General features: G+C 40.9%; 1 protein-coding gene and 1 pseudogene across 8 annotated transcripts in view; one reads left to right on the forward strand and one right to left on the reverse strand.

Moving 5' to 3' along the window:
- The window catches only part of LOC135097192 (uncharacterized), a 23,781-nt pseudogene extending 11,062 nt beyond the window's left edge, over positions 1-12,719 (reverse strand).
- Positions 12,720-15,241: 2,522 nt separating this feature from the next.
- LOC135097756 (uncharacterized) overlaps positions 15,242-17,500 on the forward strand; it is a 24,460-nt gene continuing 22,201 nt past the window's right edge. For 2 of the 8 annotated variants that reach the window (XM_063999794.1, XM_063999787.1), the window contains exon 1: positions 15,252-16,903. In XM_063999794.1, the coding sequence (XP_063855864.1) occupies positions 16,730-16,903 (174 nt within the window). In that variant the 5' untranslated portion in view covers positions 15,252-16,729. Of the gene's footprint in view, positions 16,904-17,500 lie in introns of all 8 variants that reach the window. The other 6 variants (XM_063999814.1, XM_063999784.1, XM_063999832.1 and 3 more) reach the window with 5 other exon arrangements.

The following is a 17,500-nucleotide window of genomic DNA, read 5'->3' on the forward strand; positions in this document are numbered from 1 at the left end:
CAGACTCACACAAGCAACACACAGCCACCAGCACTGCAACACACCTTCACACACCCACACAGCATCACTCAAACACAGCCACAGACTCACACAGACAACACACAGCCACCAGCACTGCAACACACCTTCACACACCCACACAGCATCACTCAAACACAGCCACAGACTCACACAGACAACACACAGCCACCAGCACTGCAACACACCTTCACACACCCACACAGCATCACTCAAACACAGCCACAGACTCACACAAGCAACACACAGCCACCAGCACTGCAACACACCTTCACACACCCACACGAAGACCACAAACACACACAGCATCACTCGGACACAGCCACAGACTCACCTATAGTACACAGCATGTAGTATAACGCCAGTGAGGTAGCTGATGGCGCACAGGACAGCAGAAATTATGATGAAAGTGTCGTATGATGAAAGTATTTGTCGTCCAGCCAGCAGATCCCCAAGGCAAGCATCACTAGGTTCTCGATGAAGGCTAGGACTAAAAACAACACCTGTGGGGGGGTAGGGGTGAGATAGCAGCGATGGGGGGAAGGGAGGGAGAGAATGAAAAATTTGTGTTAGCTTAAGTCATTGAATACTGCTTCAATATCAAACCTAACATGACTTAACCTAACTTAACGTAACTTAACGTAACTTAACCTAACCCAGCCTGACCTAACCTCACTGCAGCCTCACCTGTATCACTAAGGTTGAATGACGACGCGCCCTCTGCTTTTTGACAGCCGAGGGCCTGAAGTACACCAGCGTAGAAGCAATGGTGCCAAGGAAAACGTAGAAATATGGACGCAGGTACATGAAAAAACACTGGCAACAGTAAAACGGTGTGCGTACTGGCAACACTGAACTGCAGGTGAAAGAAAACGGGGTCTTTTAATGTGTTTTTGGGTGTTTTGTTTTTTTATGGGTTTTTATGGGTGTTTTTGGGTGTTTTGGTGTTTTAGTGTGTTTTTGGGGTGTTTATAGGTGTTTTTTGGTGTTTTGGGTGTTTTTGGAGTATATTTGGAGTTTTTTTGGTGTTTTTGGTAATTCTTGGGTGTTTTTGGTGTGTTTTAGGGTGTTTAAAGATGTTTTTTGGGTGTTTTGGGGTGTTTTAGGGTGTTCTGGGGTGTTTTAGGTATTTTGGGGTGTCTTTTAGGTGAATTTAGGTCTTTTAGCTGTGTTGTGAATTATAGTGTTTGTTTCATAGTGTTTAGCTTGTGTGTGTCCTTGTGTCACCTGCCCCACACACACACACACACACACACACACACACACACACACACACACACACACACACACACACACACACACACTCACCTCTCCTCCAGCTTGAGTTTAAACACCAGCACCACCACAAAGTGTACACCCAACACCACAAACACCTTCCACGTGTGTGCCAGGGTGAACACCGTACAGGCGATGGAGCGGGACACCACCTGCGGACACATTGTTATTATTATTATTATTATTATTATTATTATTACTACTACTATTATTATTATTATTATTGTTACTATTACTATTTGAAACTCATAATTATACCTAAACACACACACACACACACACAAACAAAAAATAAATTAATAAATAAATGAATAAATAAGTGAAAAAAAAATTTAAACCCCAAAATTTACTTATAAGATAAAAAACACCATCAAAATTCACAAGCAGATCAAAAAACACCCTTAAACACCCCAAAAAACACACCAAAAACACCCCAAAACATCCTTAAACACACTAAACTACAGACTCAGTGCGATTCCCACCATGGTGCGAGCCATCAATCATTAGTATTTCCCTCCTAGATTAGTCTTACCGTTAGGATTAATGTTAAGTTTTCCCCCATCCCCTATGTACATTTTCAGTTTGTCAACTGCCTAAATAATAAACCGTTTATTATTATTATTATTATTATTAAACACCCCAAAAATAACCAAAAACACCCAAAAACACCCTTAAATATCCCAAAAATACCCAAAAACACCCTTTAATACCCAAAAACACCCTTAAATATCCCAAAAACACCCAAAAAAAACCCTTAAACACCGTTATATACCCAAAAACACCCAAAAACACCCTTAAATATCCCAAAAACACCCCAAAACACCCAATAACATCCTTAAATACCCCCCCAAAAAAAACACCCTTAAATACCCCAAAAACACCCTTAAACACCCTTAAACACCCAAAAACACCCCAAAACACCCAAAAAAAACACACACAAAACCAAAAAAAAAACACTTTCACAAACCCAAACACACTTAAAAACACAAGATACACAATTAAACTGGCACTAAGAACCGTACCTGGAAGAATATTGCGAACAGGAGGGGCAGTGCGTTTAAAATAGTCAGCCCTCCGAATTTGGAGAACCTGTGGTAGGATGTGAAGGACCAGGTGAGGGACACAAGGGAGATGAGGACAGAGAACACCGGTTTGGAGAGCTGTGTGTTGTGGCCCAGTGGTGACAAAAGACAGGATGCTGCCCAGTGTCACGTCCTTAACCTGTTGTGGGAAAGTTGTGGTGTTAGTTGTGGTTGTAGGAGGAAGAGGAGGAGGAGGAGAAGGGTTGGGGATGATGGAGTGGTTGTCTTGGGTGTTTTTGTGTGTTTTTTAGGTGTTTTTGGGTGTCTTGGGGTGTTTTGTGATGTTTTTGGGTGGTTTTGGGTGTTTTGTGGTGTTTTTGGGTGTTTTTAGGGTACTAATGGGTGTTTTTGTAGTTTTTGAGTGTTTTTGGGTATTTTTGGGTGTTTTTGGGGTGTTTCAGTGTGTTTTGTGGTGTTTTTGTGTGTTTTTGTGTGTTTTGGGATGTTTTTGGGTGTTTTAGAGGTGTTTTGGGGTGTTTTAGGGTGTTTTTTTTTTTTTGTACTTAAACCAAAACACCCCCACACACCCACAAACACCCACAAACACACACACAAACGCACCTGGTCCAACTCAGTGTAATGCGTCTCAACGATATACAGCTGCAGAATTAACTGAAAGGCCGACTCGAGTGTGGCCTCCATGACGTTGGTGATTGCGACCCTCATCTGCACGACATGCTTAAGGTCATAATATTTTCTGATCTCCATGTCCCTCATGTGGTGCCGGTAGGTCTTGGTAGGCCCGTGGGGGGGGGGAAGCTGTTGTACGATTTCGAGTCCACCTGTAAGAGTGCCTGCGTTAGTCCTGGGTGAGTCTGAGGAGATGTACAGTGCGCCTGGTATTGTTTTTGGGTGTTTTTTGGTGTTTAATGGTGGTTTTTGGGTGTTATTGGGGTGTTTTTTGGTGTTAAATGATGGTTTTTGGGTGTTTTGGGGCATTTAAAGGTATTTTTGGTGTTTTTTCACTAGGTTATGTTAATTTAAGGGGTAACTAAATTAGAAAATGGGTGTTTTGAGGTGTTTTTGGTGTGTTTTTGGGTATGTTTTTGGGTGTTTTGGCTAGGTTAGTTAAGTTAGGGATGGATGAAATAGAAAATGGGTGTTTTGAGGTGTTTTTACAGTGTTTTTGGGTATTTAAGGGTATTTTTTAAATTTCTGGCCTAAGTTAAGTCAGGGGTGGATGAAATAGAAAATGGGTGTTTTTGGAGTGTTTCTGGGTGTTTTTGGGTGTATGAAGGGACTGAGTGTTTAAAGGATAAAGGAAAATGAATAAGTGTATTTGGGTGTGTTTGGGGGTGTTTTGGGTGTGTTTGGAAGTGTTTTTGGGGTGTTTTTGGGTGTATGAAGGGGACTGAGTGTTTAAAGGGTAAAGGAAAATTAATAAGTGTGTTTGGGTGTGTTTGGGGGTGTTTTGGGTGTGTTTGGAAGTGTTTTTGGGGTGTTTTTGCGGTGTTTGAAGGGGACTGAGCGTTTAAAGGGTAAAGGAAAATGAATAAGTGTGTTTGGGTGTGTTTAGGAGTGTTTTGGGTGTGTTTGGAAGTGTTTTTGGGGTGTTTTTGCGGTGTTTGAAGGGGACTGAGCGTTTAAAGGGTAAAGAAAAATGAATAAGTGTGTTTGGGTGTGTTTAGGAGTGTTTTGGGTGTGTTTGGAAGTGTTTTTGGGGTATTTTTGGGGTGTTTGAAGGGGACTGAGCATTTAAAGGGTAAAGGAAAATGAATAAGTGTGTTTGGGTGAGTTTTGGACTGTTTTGGTGTTTATGGGGTGTTTTTGGGGTGTTTTGGTGTGTTTTGCGGTGTTTTGTGGTGTTTGGAGGTGAATAACAGTGTTTTTTGGTTGTTTTAGTGTGTGTGTGTGTGTGTGTGTGTGTGTGTGTGTGTGTGGTGTGTGTGTGTGTGTGTGTGTGTCAACATCATACCCCAAAGATTTCAAAATACACACACATACCCCCATGCACACAGAAAAATTAAATATATACACATCAAAAGTGTAATAATAATAATAATAATAATAATAATAATAATAATAATAATAATAATAATAATAATAGTAGAATATAACAAGCTACTATTGGGGATTTATTTAGTAGTAGTAGTAGTAGTAGTTCTACATAACAATACTAATATACTGAGAGAGAGAGAGAGAGAGAGAGAGAGAGAGAGAGAGAGAGAGAGAGAGAGAGAGAGAGAGAGAGAGAGAGAGAGAGAGAGAGAGAGAGAGAGAGAGAGAGAGAGAGAGAGAGAAATTAAGTAAAAAACAAACAACAACAACAACAACAACAACCTAACCTAACCAAACCCCAACCATTTAAAAACGCCCCCAACCTGACCAGACCCAACCCGACCCGACCCGATCCAACCTGACTTGACCCCAGTACCTTGCGCTGTGAAGGGGGGAAGAGTGAGTTGCTGGGCTCAGAGGCAACCCCCCCACTGGCGGGTTGTGCCTCTCTTTGTTATCAACCTTGGGGGGAGAGGGGGGTAGGGGGCAAGGGGGATAGGGGGCAAAGGGGTAGGGGGGGTGTATGTTAGCTTGGGTTAGGTTGGATTACAGGAATTATTACTGTTATTATTGTTATTTTTGTTATCATGGTGTGTGCGAGAGAGAGAGAGAGAGAGAGAGAGAGAGAGAGAGAGAGAGAGAGAGAGAGAGAGAGAGAGAGAGAGAGAGAGAGAGAATTTTAAGTAAGTTTTCTCAATATCTACCTTCCCTCCCTCCCTTCCTCTCTCCCTCCTCCTTCTCCTCCTCTTTTAACCTCACACACACACACACACACACACACACACACACACACACACACACACACACACACACACACACACACACACACACACACAGAGCTCCCACAAAAAAAAATAAATAAATAAATAAATAAAATAAACAAAACAAATAAATAAAAATAAAATAATTAAATAAATTAAAAAAAAAAACACCTATCAACTCAAACTAAAAAAAAACCCTATCCACTTGGAAACTCCCACCCAAACACCCTTAAACACTAAAAAACACCTTAAAATATACAAAACATCCCAGAAAAATATTCCAAAAACACCCAAGAACACCCTTGAACACCCCAAAAACACACCAAACACCCCAAAAATATTGAAAAACACTCCAAAACAAACCAAAACACACCCAAAAACACCCCAAAAACACCCAAAAACACCCCACATACCCAAAAACACCCCAAAACACCCCAAAACATCCAAAACACACCAAAACACCCCAAACACACCCAAAAAGCACCAAAAACAAACCAAAAACACCCCAAAACGCACACATTCACCCCAAAGCACCCCATAGACAGTACATACCCCAACCTCCTGCATCTGACGCACTGTGACGTTCATGTGCTTCATCTGCGCGTAAGTATTTTCGAGGTACGCCATGACGGGGGCCAGGGGGGTGAGAAATATGAGCGTTTACAACGATACACGCAAAAACGAAGGTAGCAGTTTGAAAATGGGAAGGATATCTTGCTGCGTCACATGAATGTACAGATTCCAAGTGGACAACAGGGTAATTAGCAGCAGGATGAAGAAAACGGTGAGTAGGAAATTGATCTTGTCTGGGTTGTCTGTTAGGTTGGCGAGGAATCCTGCTTCCTGGGAGAGAGAGGGAGAGAGAGGGAGGGAGACATTGAGGGGTTTTTAGAGAGATGGGTAAATGTGTGTGTGTGTGTGTGTGTGTGTAGGGTGGTTTTTTTGTGTTTTTTTGTGTTTTGGGGTGTTTTTGTGTGTTTTGGATGTTTTAGAGTGCTTTTTGGGGTACTTTTCAGTGTTTTTTGTGTGTTTTTCAGTTTTTGTGTGTTTTTGAGTGTTAGTGGGGTATTTTTGAGTGTTTTTGTGGGTGTTTTGTGAGTTTTTGTGGGTTTTGTGTGTTTTTGTGGGTTTTTGAGTGTCTTTTTTGTGTTTTTTGTGTGTTTTTGGACATCTTGGGATGTTTTATGAGATGTTTTGGGGTGACAAAATGTGTTTCTGGGTAATTTGGGTGTTTTGGGGTGTTACTGTTTGTATGTGGCTGTCTGGGTGTGTTAGTATGTGTTTCTTGGTGTTTCTTGTGTGTTTTTGGATGGTAAAGTGTGTTTAAGTATCATTTGAGTGCATTTTGAGTTTATTTCAGCCTTTAACATATAGTTCAACAAACAAACACACACACGCACTCACCTCCTCCTTGCCATCCACCAGCACCACCATCTCCTCGGACAGGGAATGATTAGCACTCGTCATGTTCCTCGTCCCCACCACATCGGAGTCATTGATGCTCTTCAGGTAATCTTGATGGTACTCCACCGCCAGCAGAATGTCGGTGTACACGTCTAGGTAGTAAAAAACCGACGGAAGCAGAAAACAAGAGAGAAAGAACCAAAAATTCCAGCAGTGGCGTTGTGCTCTCGTCGACTCGTACATGGCCTGCAGCTGAGCGCGGGCCTTCGAACTGGCCTCTGTCGTTCCCAGTTGCACGCGAAGACACATCTCCGCGCTAGGCTTGGTTGAGTGCAGGAGCTTCTCGCACTCCAGCACGCACACCACTGCGTTGTCGTACTGCCCCAAGTTGTTCCGTTCGGTGTAAAATTGCAGGAGTGTTTCGCCGTTTGTCGCCTTGCAATGCACCTTGCGGACCAGGCTGTACTCGAGGAACCGCTGCACAATGTCGTACCTGTGGGGTTGCTTTGGTTAGGTTAGGTTTGGTTTGGTTCAGTTTGGGGTGTTTTTTGGTGTTTTTTTTTTTGGTGTTTTTTGTTGAATTAAAGTCTTTTTGGGTTTAAAAGTGTTTCTGGGTGTTTTGAAGTGTTTTTTGCTGAGTTGAAACGTTTTTGGGTGTTTTGGGGTTTTAAAAGTGCGTTTTTGTGTGTTTTTTGGGTGTTTTTGTTGAGTTGGTGTTTTTGTTTGGATGTGGAGTTTTAAAGATGTTTTTTTTGTTGTTTTTGTTAAGTTAAAGTGTTTTGGGGTGTTTTTTGGGGTTTTGAAGGGTGTTTTTGTTAAGTTGAAGTGTTTATGGTTATTTTTTAGGGTGTTTTAGGGAGTTTTGGTTAAATTAAAGTGTTTATGGGTGTTTTTGGGTTTTTTTGTGGTTTTAAAGTGTTTTTGTGTGTTTTTGTTAAGTTGAAGTGCTCATGGTTATTTTTTTGGGGGGTTTTAAAGGGTGTTTTTGGGTGTTGTTGGAGTTTTTGTTAAGTTAAAGTGTTTATGAGTGGTTTTTGTGGTTTTAAGGGGTGTTTTGGGGTTTTTTTGTTAAGATAAAGTGTTTATGAGTGGTTTTTGTGGTTTTAAAGGGTGTTTTTGGGTGTTTTTGTTAAGATAAAGTGTTTATGAGTGGTTTTTGCAGTTTTAAAGGGTGTTTTTGGTGTTTTTTTTTGGTTTTTAAAGGGTGTTTTTTTTTGTGTGTGTTTTTGATAAGTGCAAGAGTATTATGTGTTGTTCTGTAGTGATCCTAATCTTCCTTCTCCTCCTCTTTTACAAACCCTAAGCCTCCACCTCCTCCCTCACTCTTCTTCTTCTTCCTCCTCCTCCACCTCCTCCTCTTCCTCCTTCTGTACAAATTCTAAATCTCTTTCTCCTCCTGTTATAAGCTCTAAACCTCCACTCCTCCTCCTCCTCCTCTTCCTGTACAAATTCTAAATCTCTTTCTCCTCCTCTTATAAGGTCGAGACCTCCACTCCTCCTCCCTCACTCACTCACTCACTCACTCACTCACTCCTCCTCCTCCCTCACCTGCTGGCATTGATGGCGTAGTAAACAGGCGTATAACCGATCTTATTGCAGCGGTTAATATCAACGTTCCGCTCCTCCTCCAGCTAGGACGTCATCAGGAGCATATCAATTACCGTCACATTTCCGTTCTTGGCCGCCATGTGCAGAGCTGACCCCCCCGCGGTTATCGACGAGGTTCAGACGTGTGCCAGCATTAATCAGCTGTTGAACGCAGGCCAGCTGGTTGTTCCGGATCGCGACAAACAGCGGGGTTTCACCTTGGTTGTTGCGTACGTCTGGTGATACCTTGAGGTTGTGAGGTTAGGTTAGTTTGGGTTGTGTAGGGGTAATAACACTCCAAAACATCCCAAAACACCCTTAAATATCCCTAAAACATACCAAAAACATCCCAAAACACCCTTAAATATCCCCAAAACATACCAAAAACATCCCAAAAGACCCTTAAATATACCCAAAACATACCAAAAACATCCCAAAACACCCTTAAATATCCCCAAAACATACCAAAAACATCCCAAAACACCCTTAAATATCCCCAAAACATACCAAAAACATCCAAAAACACCCTTAAATATCCTTAAAACATACCAAAAAACATCCCAAAACACCCTTAAATATACCTAAAACATACCAAAACACCTTAAATATCCCTAAAATATACAAAACATCCCAAAACACCCTTAAATATCCCCAAAACATACCAAAAACATCCCAAAACACCCTTAAATATCCCAAAAACATACCAAAAACATCCCAAAACACCCTTAAATATCCCTAAAACATACCAAAAACATCCCAAAACACCCTTAAATATCCCTAAAACATACCAAAACACCTTAAATATCCCTAAAATATACAAAACATCCCAAAACACCTTTAAATATCCCCAAAACATACCAAAAACATCCCAAAACACCCTTAAATATCCCAAAAACATACCAAAAACATCCCAAAACACCCTTAAATATCCTAAAAACATACCAAAAACATCCCAACACACCCTTAAATATCCCCAAAACATACCAAAAACATCCCAAACACCCTTAAATATCCCTAAAACATACCAAAAACATCCCAAAACACCCTTGAATATCCCTAAAACATACCAAAAACATCCCAAAACATCCTTAAATATCCCCAAAACATACCAAAAACATCCCAAAACACCCTTAAACACCCAAAAACAACCTTTAACACCCCAAAACACCCTTTAACACTCCAATAACATCCCAAAACACCCTTAAATATCCCCAAAACATACCAAAAACATCCCAAAACATCCTTACACACCCAAAAACAACCTTAAACACTCCAAAACACCCTTTAACACTCCAAAACACACCCCAAACACTGCAAAACACATTCAAAACACACCAAAACACTCCTAAAGCACCCTTAAACACCCAAAACTATCCGCAAACCACTGCAAACATCCAAAAAACACTTTTAACCATCCCCAAAACACCCAAAACTACCCCAAAAAACACTGCAAACACTCCAAAAACACCCAAAACCCCAAAAAACACACCAAATTTCCCTAAACATCCAAAAAACACCCCAAAAAAAACACACTAACCTCCGCAACACACCCCAAACACTACAAACACCCCCAAAAACACCCCAAAAAGCCCCTAAGCACACCTTCAGGGACAGAAGCCGATGCATCATGTTCGGGTAGCCTTGCTGGGCAGCCAGGTGGAGCAGGGTGAAGCCGTCTGACCTGGCCGCGTCAAGAGAACACACGGCAGTTTCTTCAATGACCCGAACTATGCAGAGACCAACCTCCTCACGAGATATTATCCTCCAGTCCTTGTCTGTTGGGTTAGGTTAGGTTAGGTTAGGTTAGGTTACGTTAGATTGGGTTGGGTTAGGTTAGGTTAGGTTAGGTTAAGCTAGGTTACGTTAGGTTAGGTTAGATTAGGTTAGGTTAGGTTAGGTTAAGGTAGGTTAGGTTAGGTTGGGTTAGGTTAGGTTAGGTTAAGTTACGTTATGTTAGATTGGGTTAGGTTAGGTTAGGTTAGGTTAGGTTAAGCTAGGTTAGGTTAGGTTAGGTTAGGTTAAGCTAGGTTAGGTTAGGTTAGGTTAGGTTAGGTTAGGTTAAGCTAGGTTAGGTTAGGCTAGGTTAGGTTAGGTTAAGCTAGGTTAGGTTAGGTTAGATTAGGTTAGGTTAGGTTAGGTTGGGTTAGGTTAGGTTAGGTTGGGTTAGGTTAGGTTAGGTTAGGTTAGATTGGGTTAGGTTGGGTTAGGTTAGGTTAGGTTAGATTGGGTTAGGTTAGGTTAGGTTAGGTTAGGTTACGTTAGGTTAGGTTAGGTTAGGTTGGGTTACGTTAGGTTAGGTTAGGTTGGGTTAGGTTAGGTTAGATTAGGTTAGGTTAGACTGGGTTAGGTTAGGTTAGGTTAAGCTAGATTAGGTTAGGTTAGATTGGGTTAGGTTAGGTTAGGTTAGGGGGTGTCTCTCTCTCTCTCTCTCTCTCTCTCTCTCTCTCTCTCTCTCTCTCTCTCTCTCTCTCTCTCTCTCTCTTACTCTCAATACATACTCAATCTCTCTCTCTCTCTCTCTCTACCTCACAAACACACAAACTTTGTCTCTCTCTCTTTTTTTATGTTTCTGTCTATATATTCCTCTCTCTCTCTCTCTCTCTCTCTCTCTCTCTCTCTCTCTCTCTCTCTCTCTCTCTCTCTCTCTCTCTCTCACCTTCAGCAGAAAGAGAGGCGTTCTCCTGCAGCAGGGTGTTGACAATACTAGTGTGGCCGGCAAAGGTGGCCAGCCCCAGTGTAGTGCGGCCCAACCGATCACAAGCATCCACCTGTAGAAGAGGCGGTGGTGGTGGTAGTAGTGGTGGTGGTGGTGGTGGTGGTTGAAACAGTGAACATGGCTGAACAAACTGTCTCTCTTGTGGATGTCAACAAAACTAAGTTAATTTGTGTTTTTTTCAGTTGAATGATGAAATGTAATTGTTTATGAAGGGCAGGTAAGTTTGGTTTACTGTGCTGGTCAGGGGGGCTAGGTGGGGGGCAGTCAAGGGTGCCAACATAACACAAGGGTCTCACTAAAAGCCTTTCTTCCTTCTAGTTGAAATGGCAAGGGTTTTCAAGGGTTGTTTTTAAGGTTCTAGTGACAGATTAACAAGATTTCTACATTCAAAAGGCTCTATTTGAAGTGGCAAGGGTTTGCAAGAGTGTTTTTAAGGTTCTAGTGACAGATTAACAAGATTTCTACATTCAAAAGGCTCTATTTGAAGTGGCAAGGGTTTGCAAGAGTGTTTTTATGGTTCTAGTGACAGATTAACAAGATTTCTACATTCAAAAGGCTCTAGTTGAAGTGGCAAGGGTTTTCAAGGGTGTTTTTAAGGTTCTAGTGGCAGATTAACAAGATTTCTACATTCAAAAGGCTCTAGTTGAAGTGGCAAGGGTTTTCAAGAGTGTTTTTATGGTTCTAGTGACAGATTAACAAGATTTCTACATTCAAAAGGCTCTAGTTGAAGTGGCAAGGGTTTTCAAGGGTGTTTTTAAGGTTCTAGTGGCAGATTAACAAGATTTCTACATTCCAAAGGCTCTAGTTGAAATGGTGAGGGTTTTCAAGGGTGTTTTTAAGGTTCTAGTGGCAGATTAACAAGATTTCTACATTCCAAAGGCTCTAGTTGAAATGGTGAGGGTTTTCAAGGGTATTTTTAAGGTTCTAGTGACAGATTAACAAAGATTTCTACATTCCAAAGGCTCTAGTTGAAGTGGCAAGGCTTTTCAAGGGTGTTTTTAAGGTTCTAGTGACAGATTAACAAGATTTCTACATTCCAAAGACTGTGTAGTTGAAGTGACAAGGGCTTTCAAGAGTATTTTTAAGGTTCTAGTGGCAGATTAACAATATTTCTACATTCCAAAGGCTCTACTTGAAGTGACGAGGGTTTTCAAGAGTATTTTTACAGTTCTAGCGACAGATTAACAACACTTCTGCATTATCAACCCCCCCTCTCTCTCTCTCTCCCCACACACTCACAGACAAGCCCCGAACAAGGAGGTCAACCACCAGGTCATCGTAACCCTTCGATGCCGCCCAGTGGAGGAGAGTTGATCCCACGTGGAACTTCAAAATAGGCTCCACCCGTTCCAGTCCTCTCTCGGTGCCTGTGTGGAGGGTTGGATTGCATTAAAAAGGGTCCAAAGGGGGTTTTAAGGGTTCTAATCCTATTCAAGGGGAGTTTTAGGGGTTCTGATCCTATTTAGGAAAGTTTAAGGGGTTCTGAATCTGTTTTTCAGTCTGTAAAGGGAGTTAGAAGCGTTATTATTACTTCCTGTGCCTAAAAAGGGGATTACTCATGCTAAAAATGGTGTTTAATCCTATACTTGCGCTTATAGATGAGATAGGAGGTAATAGAGAGGTTTCGGCTGTGTTTAATCCCATTCCTACATCTATAGATGACATGAAGGGGGTGAATTTGTGATATATAGGGTAATAATGAGGTTTTAATGGTGTTTAATCCTATTACTGTGCTTATAGATGAGATAGAGGATAATAAAGAAGTTTCGGCTGTGTTTAATCCCATTCCTACGTCTATAGATGACATAAACCTAACCTAACCTAACCTGACATATTCTCACCTCTCATGAACTTGTACCATTCATGGCCACCTTCCATACCTTTCTCCCTTAAAGATTGAATCACGCTCCTTTCACTCTTCACTTTAGCATTCATTATCATTCGTCTTGTCAACCGCTGCTGCTTCACATACGCTGTCCATGCATTCTGATACTCATTCTCTGCCTCATCACTTTCATGACTCTTTTTCCTCAGCCATCTACACTGTCTACTCATTCTCTTTCGCTCCTTCCTAGCTGCTCTGATTTCATCATTCCACCATGGTTTACATACATTCTTTCTTCTACCTACTCTCACAAACCCTATCTGGTTCTCAGCAGCACCCCTCACGTCCTCAACCAGTTTCTCATTCAGATGCTCCACGTCATGCACACTTTCATCGTCCCAGCTTCTCTCACTCAGATCAACCTGAAAGTTCTCCCACCCTACATCTCTCAGTCTCCACTTCTTTTTCTTACTTGCCACTTTCACTTCATTCCCACCCTGCATCAAGCACTCCACAACTAGCATGTTGTGATCGGACACAATATCAACCAAACCATCCTCATCTATCCACATGTGCGACACAATTTCACGCATTCTTCCATTCACCAACATGTAGTCAATTGCCGATTCCTGTTCTCTTGCACTCCAAGTCACACGCCCCTCTGCCAAAGTAACGTTCAGATTTTCCAGCTCCAGTTCATCAACAAACTCTCCAAGCATTTCACCATTCCTGTTCACCTGTTCCCCCAGTATTCCCACATGTGCATTCATGTCACCCATAACTAGCACTCTCTCCTCTCCATGCTCTCTCACAACTTTCTTAAGTATGTCATACTTCCTCCTATTTTCCCTCTCTGCTCTTTCACCCATGACAGTCATGTACGCTACCACCAGTACCACCTTCTCTGGTAACAGCACCAGCCAGCAGTGTGGATTTCAAGGACCCTGTCTATAAATATTTTGATTATAGTGTCTGTATGCATTGATTTTTATTTAAGCAAAATTGTATCAGAAATAAATAAAATGTGCATTTCTTGTGAGTATAATTATCTGAGTGTTCATTTTTTTTCTCTGCCAATATCCTTGTGTATATTAACCTTAAAAATAAATAAATAAATAGATAAATAAATAAAAATATTGATTGAAATATTAATGAAATGATAGAGAGTGACTGATGAATAACCTTAACCCTCAGAGAGATTTAGGAAATTCTACATTACGTCAAATTTTCAAGATGGCTGCCGTTAACTTCAGGATCCTTTGTCTGTAAATTAATTTTATCGAAAGTTAAATATTAGTTAATGGCAAAAAAATAGTTTTAAAAATATAAACTTAAAAATCTGAAATATGTATGTCATTCAGGGTTATATAATTACGTCAGGAAGTGAAGTATATGTTATATCTATGTCTGAAAGCGATATTATTTCAGTAAGAGAAAGATATCACCAGTAACCAGAAAAATAAATGTTAAGTGCATTATCTTTATTTCTAAGTGTTCATTTTAGTCATTTATCGCTCAAATAAGCAGAAACAACCTTTGAAAAAACGGTAAGTGTGAAGTCAGGTCGGCAGCCATATTGAAACACCATGAAATAAAACTCTCTCAAAGAAAAAGATTAATATAGCTTGTTTAGTGCTGCCATAATCAGAGCATGTGTAAAATAATTTATCCCACTTTCATACTTGATTAAATCTTGATTATTTGCGTATTTTTGTTTTTTTGACCATAATATTGTAACGTTTGCAAGTAGACATTTGATGAGATTAACTCTTTTCTGTCTTTATTTGATCGAATTATTAAACATTTCTCACACGTTAAATGCCCATAGAGTAGCATCATATTACTCAATGGATTAAACAAGCAATATAATCAATATGAATGGCAAAAAAAAGGACAAAATATGAGTAGCAATTAAAAATGAATTAGTGACCCATAACCATTTTCTTATTCATCATAGAAAATGTAGTCGTTGTTGTTGTTTCTGTTTTTTGTTGTTTTTTCTTGTTTTTGTCGTCGTTGCTTGTTTTTTTCTCCTTGTTGTTGTTATTGATGCTTGTTATTTGATTCATGTTGTTTTTGTTTTTTTTTGTTGTTTTTTTACTCTTGAAAGTCTAAAACCCCCGAAACGCACATTATGTCCGTAGAGTTCCTCAATAGCAGTTCATAAAAGGGGTTGTTTAACACCGCTACTGCTGCCCGGGGTACAAATTGCGTCTTTATAACGGGCTCACTTTTCACCGTACATTGACTTAATATTTGTGTTCTCGACCTTCATTTTTTCCTTTTTGGCTTTGTATTTATTTAATATTATATAATATTGATTATTTTTAAGGATTGATGCGTTTTTAGATAGCTTCCATTGATGTTGTTGGAAGCAGGTGGACATTAGCCAAGGGGAGAAAATGGAGAAATATTAAATCCCTAATATCACAACGAAATCTAACCAGAGAGGGTTCAGATGACATTTACATACAACATGCATGAATCAACATCAGCCACGACGAACATTGCGCAAAATTATTATGAATTAGTGAATATTTAGGTATTTATATTAAAAAAGCGGTATTTCGTCCAGCTCTTATGAGGCCCGTTGTATTATGTACACATGGGGGACAGACTGAGTGAAGAGTGAGAGAGGAGTTAGGCAGGGCTGTATATTGTCACCAACCCTTTTTAGCCTGTATACAGAGGAGGTAGCAGCCAGGATGAGAAGAATGAATGTAGGGGTAAGTGTGGGGGAATGATAAAGTATGTGTGCTCCTTTATGCAGATGACGTAGTTGTTATGAGTGAATGGCAGATGAGCTTCAAAGTTTGTTGGATGTAGTGGATGGCTATGGTAAAGACTTTGGAGTAAGGTTTAGCAATGAGAAAAGCAAAGTAATGATTGTGAATGGGTCAGAGGATGAAAGTAATGTGGTATGGAGACTTGGAGAGAATGAGTTGAGACAGGTGCAAGAATACAAGTACTCAGGGATGTGGATGAGTCCCAGTGGGTGTGCAAAGGCAAAGAATGAAAAGATAAGTATGCTAAACCAGTGGGTAGGTCGACTGGGAAGCGCGGCAAGGATGAGAGCAAGTAAGTATGATGTGTTGAGAGAACTGTGGAAGAGTGTGGCTGTGCCATGTATAATGTATGGTATGGATGTGATTGCATGGAAGGAAAATGAAATTGATAAGTTAGAAGTGGGCCAGAATAGAGTAGCAAAGATTGGCACTGAGTCCACCGAGGGGCACAGCAGTTGAAGCCTTGAGAGGTGACATCGGATGGCGCACCTTTAGGGAAAGACTCACAAAAGCCACACAAGATTAGGCTTGAGAGAATGGATGATGCAAGAATAGCAAGGAAGGTGTACCTGTGGAATGAAAGTGGAAGCAAATGGAGGAAGAGATGCATGAGAATGACAGACAGGAGTGGATTACAAGTTGTGTGGGCGATAAGAATGGCTGGTAGGAATCAAAATGAGCGTGAATGGGTGGTAACAAGAGGAGGAAGAGTGGGAGCCGAATGGGATGTGAGAAAATGGAAGAATGAGATAGACAAAGAAGTGAAATGTGTAGGACTGAATGAATGGAAGAATGAGATGGAAAGAAAGAAGACCCTGGAATGGTACAAGGAGAAAGAGGCCCTGAGGTATGAAAGGTGGTAGGATGGAAGCCTGGGCGGTGATCTTCTCTTCCTAGCGAGGGCACAGTGTATGAATGTGAATGGAAGGAGTTACAGGTGGTCTGAGTCCCTGTGCCAGATGTGTGACATGGGAGAGGATGAGACGGTGGAACATGTGGTGCTGGAGTGTGTGAAGTATGCCAGAGACAGGAATGAGATGATGCAAGTGATACTGACTGAGTTAGGGCATGATACGAATGAAAGAGTGGAGAAGACAGGAAAGGAGTGGATGGTGTTGTTACTGGGACTGTGTAGAGAGGCGAATGAAAGAATGATTGAGGCGGTGAAACAGTTTCTGGAGAGAATGTGGCGTGTCAGGTGTATGAACAATTAGGATAGAGGATGCTGTTCGTTTCTCTCTTTTTTTCCCCCCCTTCTACAGGAGTTGTCGATCCAAATGCCTGACTCAGGAGTGATCCTGTTCCACCTGTACCATCAAGATCAAGATCAAGACAACAGTTCCCTCGTGTTTACTACCACACTGCATAGAAGTCTTGTTCTTTTCGCAAATTTCCCAAGTAATTCCCCACCCCGGAGGCCGCCCCCAGTACCCCAGTTCCCTGCATCCATGGTGAGCCCCTGGGGACCCTGAGGCGCCGCGGGGGATCTGAAATAAGGGAGAAATTAAGGGAAATAGGGAGCCCCGTGGTCACTGCACTGAGTCTCCCACGTTTTCCTCATAAGATTTTTGGTGTTTTTTTTTTAAGTTTTTCCCCTAATTTACGGTAATTTTTAGGGTTTTTTAGGGTTTTTTAGGGTGAGAATTTAGGGATTAGTGTTTGTGTTTTTTTGGGCTTCATATAATTTCGTGTTTTTTTCGTGATTTATTTAAAGGGTTCTGTTTTTTTTTTTTCCCACGTTTTTTAAGGAATTTTAAAGTTTCAGGGGTATTTAGGGTGTGGGCAGGTTCGGGTTGTCCTTAAACTTTGGTATCTAGGCTAAATTTGCTCGTTCTAGGGATCTTTTGGGGTAAACTGTGGTATTTTAAGTATTTTTATTTATTTAAAGGCCATTTATTTATTTAAGGTTATTGGTGGTAGAATAAGTGTTTTTTTTTAGTGTTTTTGATCAATCTGTGTGTTTTTGGGTGTTTTGGAAGGGAATTGTGTGTTTTTTGGGTGTTTTTGTAGAAAATCTGTGTGGTGTGTGTTTTGGAAGAAAATTGTGC

The sequence above is a fragment of the Scylla paramamosain genome, chromosome 4 (assembly GCF_035594125.1).
Source record: "Scylla paramamosain isolate STU-SP2022 chromosome 4, ASM3559412v1, whole genome shotgun sequence".
In the NCBI taxonomy this organism is placed as follows: Eukaryota; Metazoa; Arthropoda; class Malacostraca; order Decapoda; family Portunidae; genus Scylla; species Scylla paramamosain.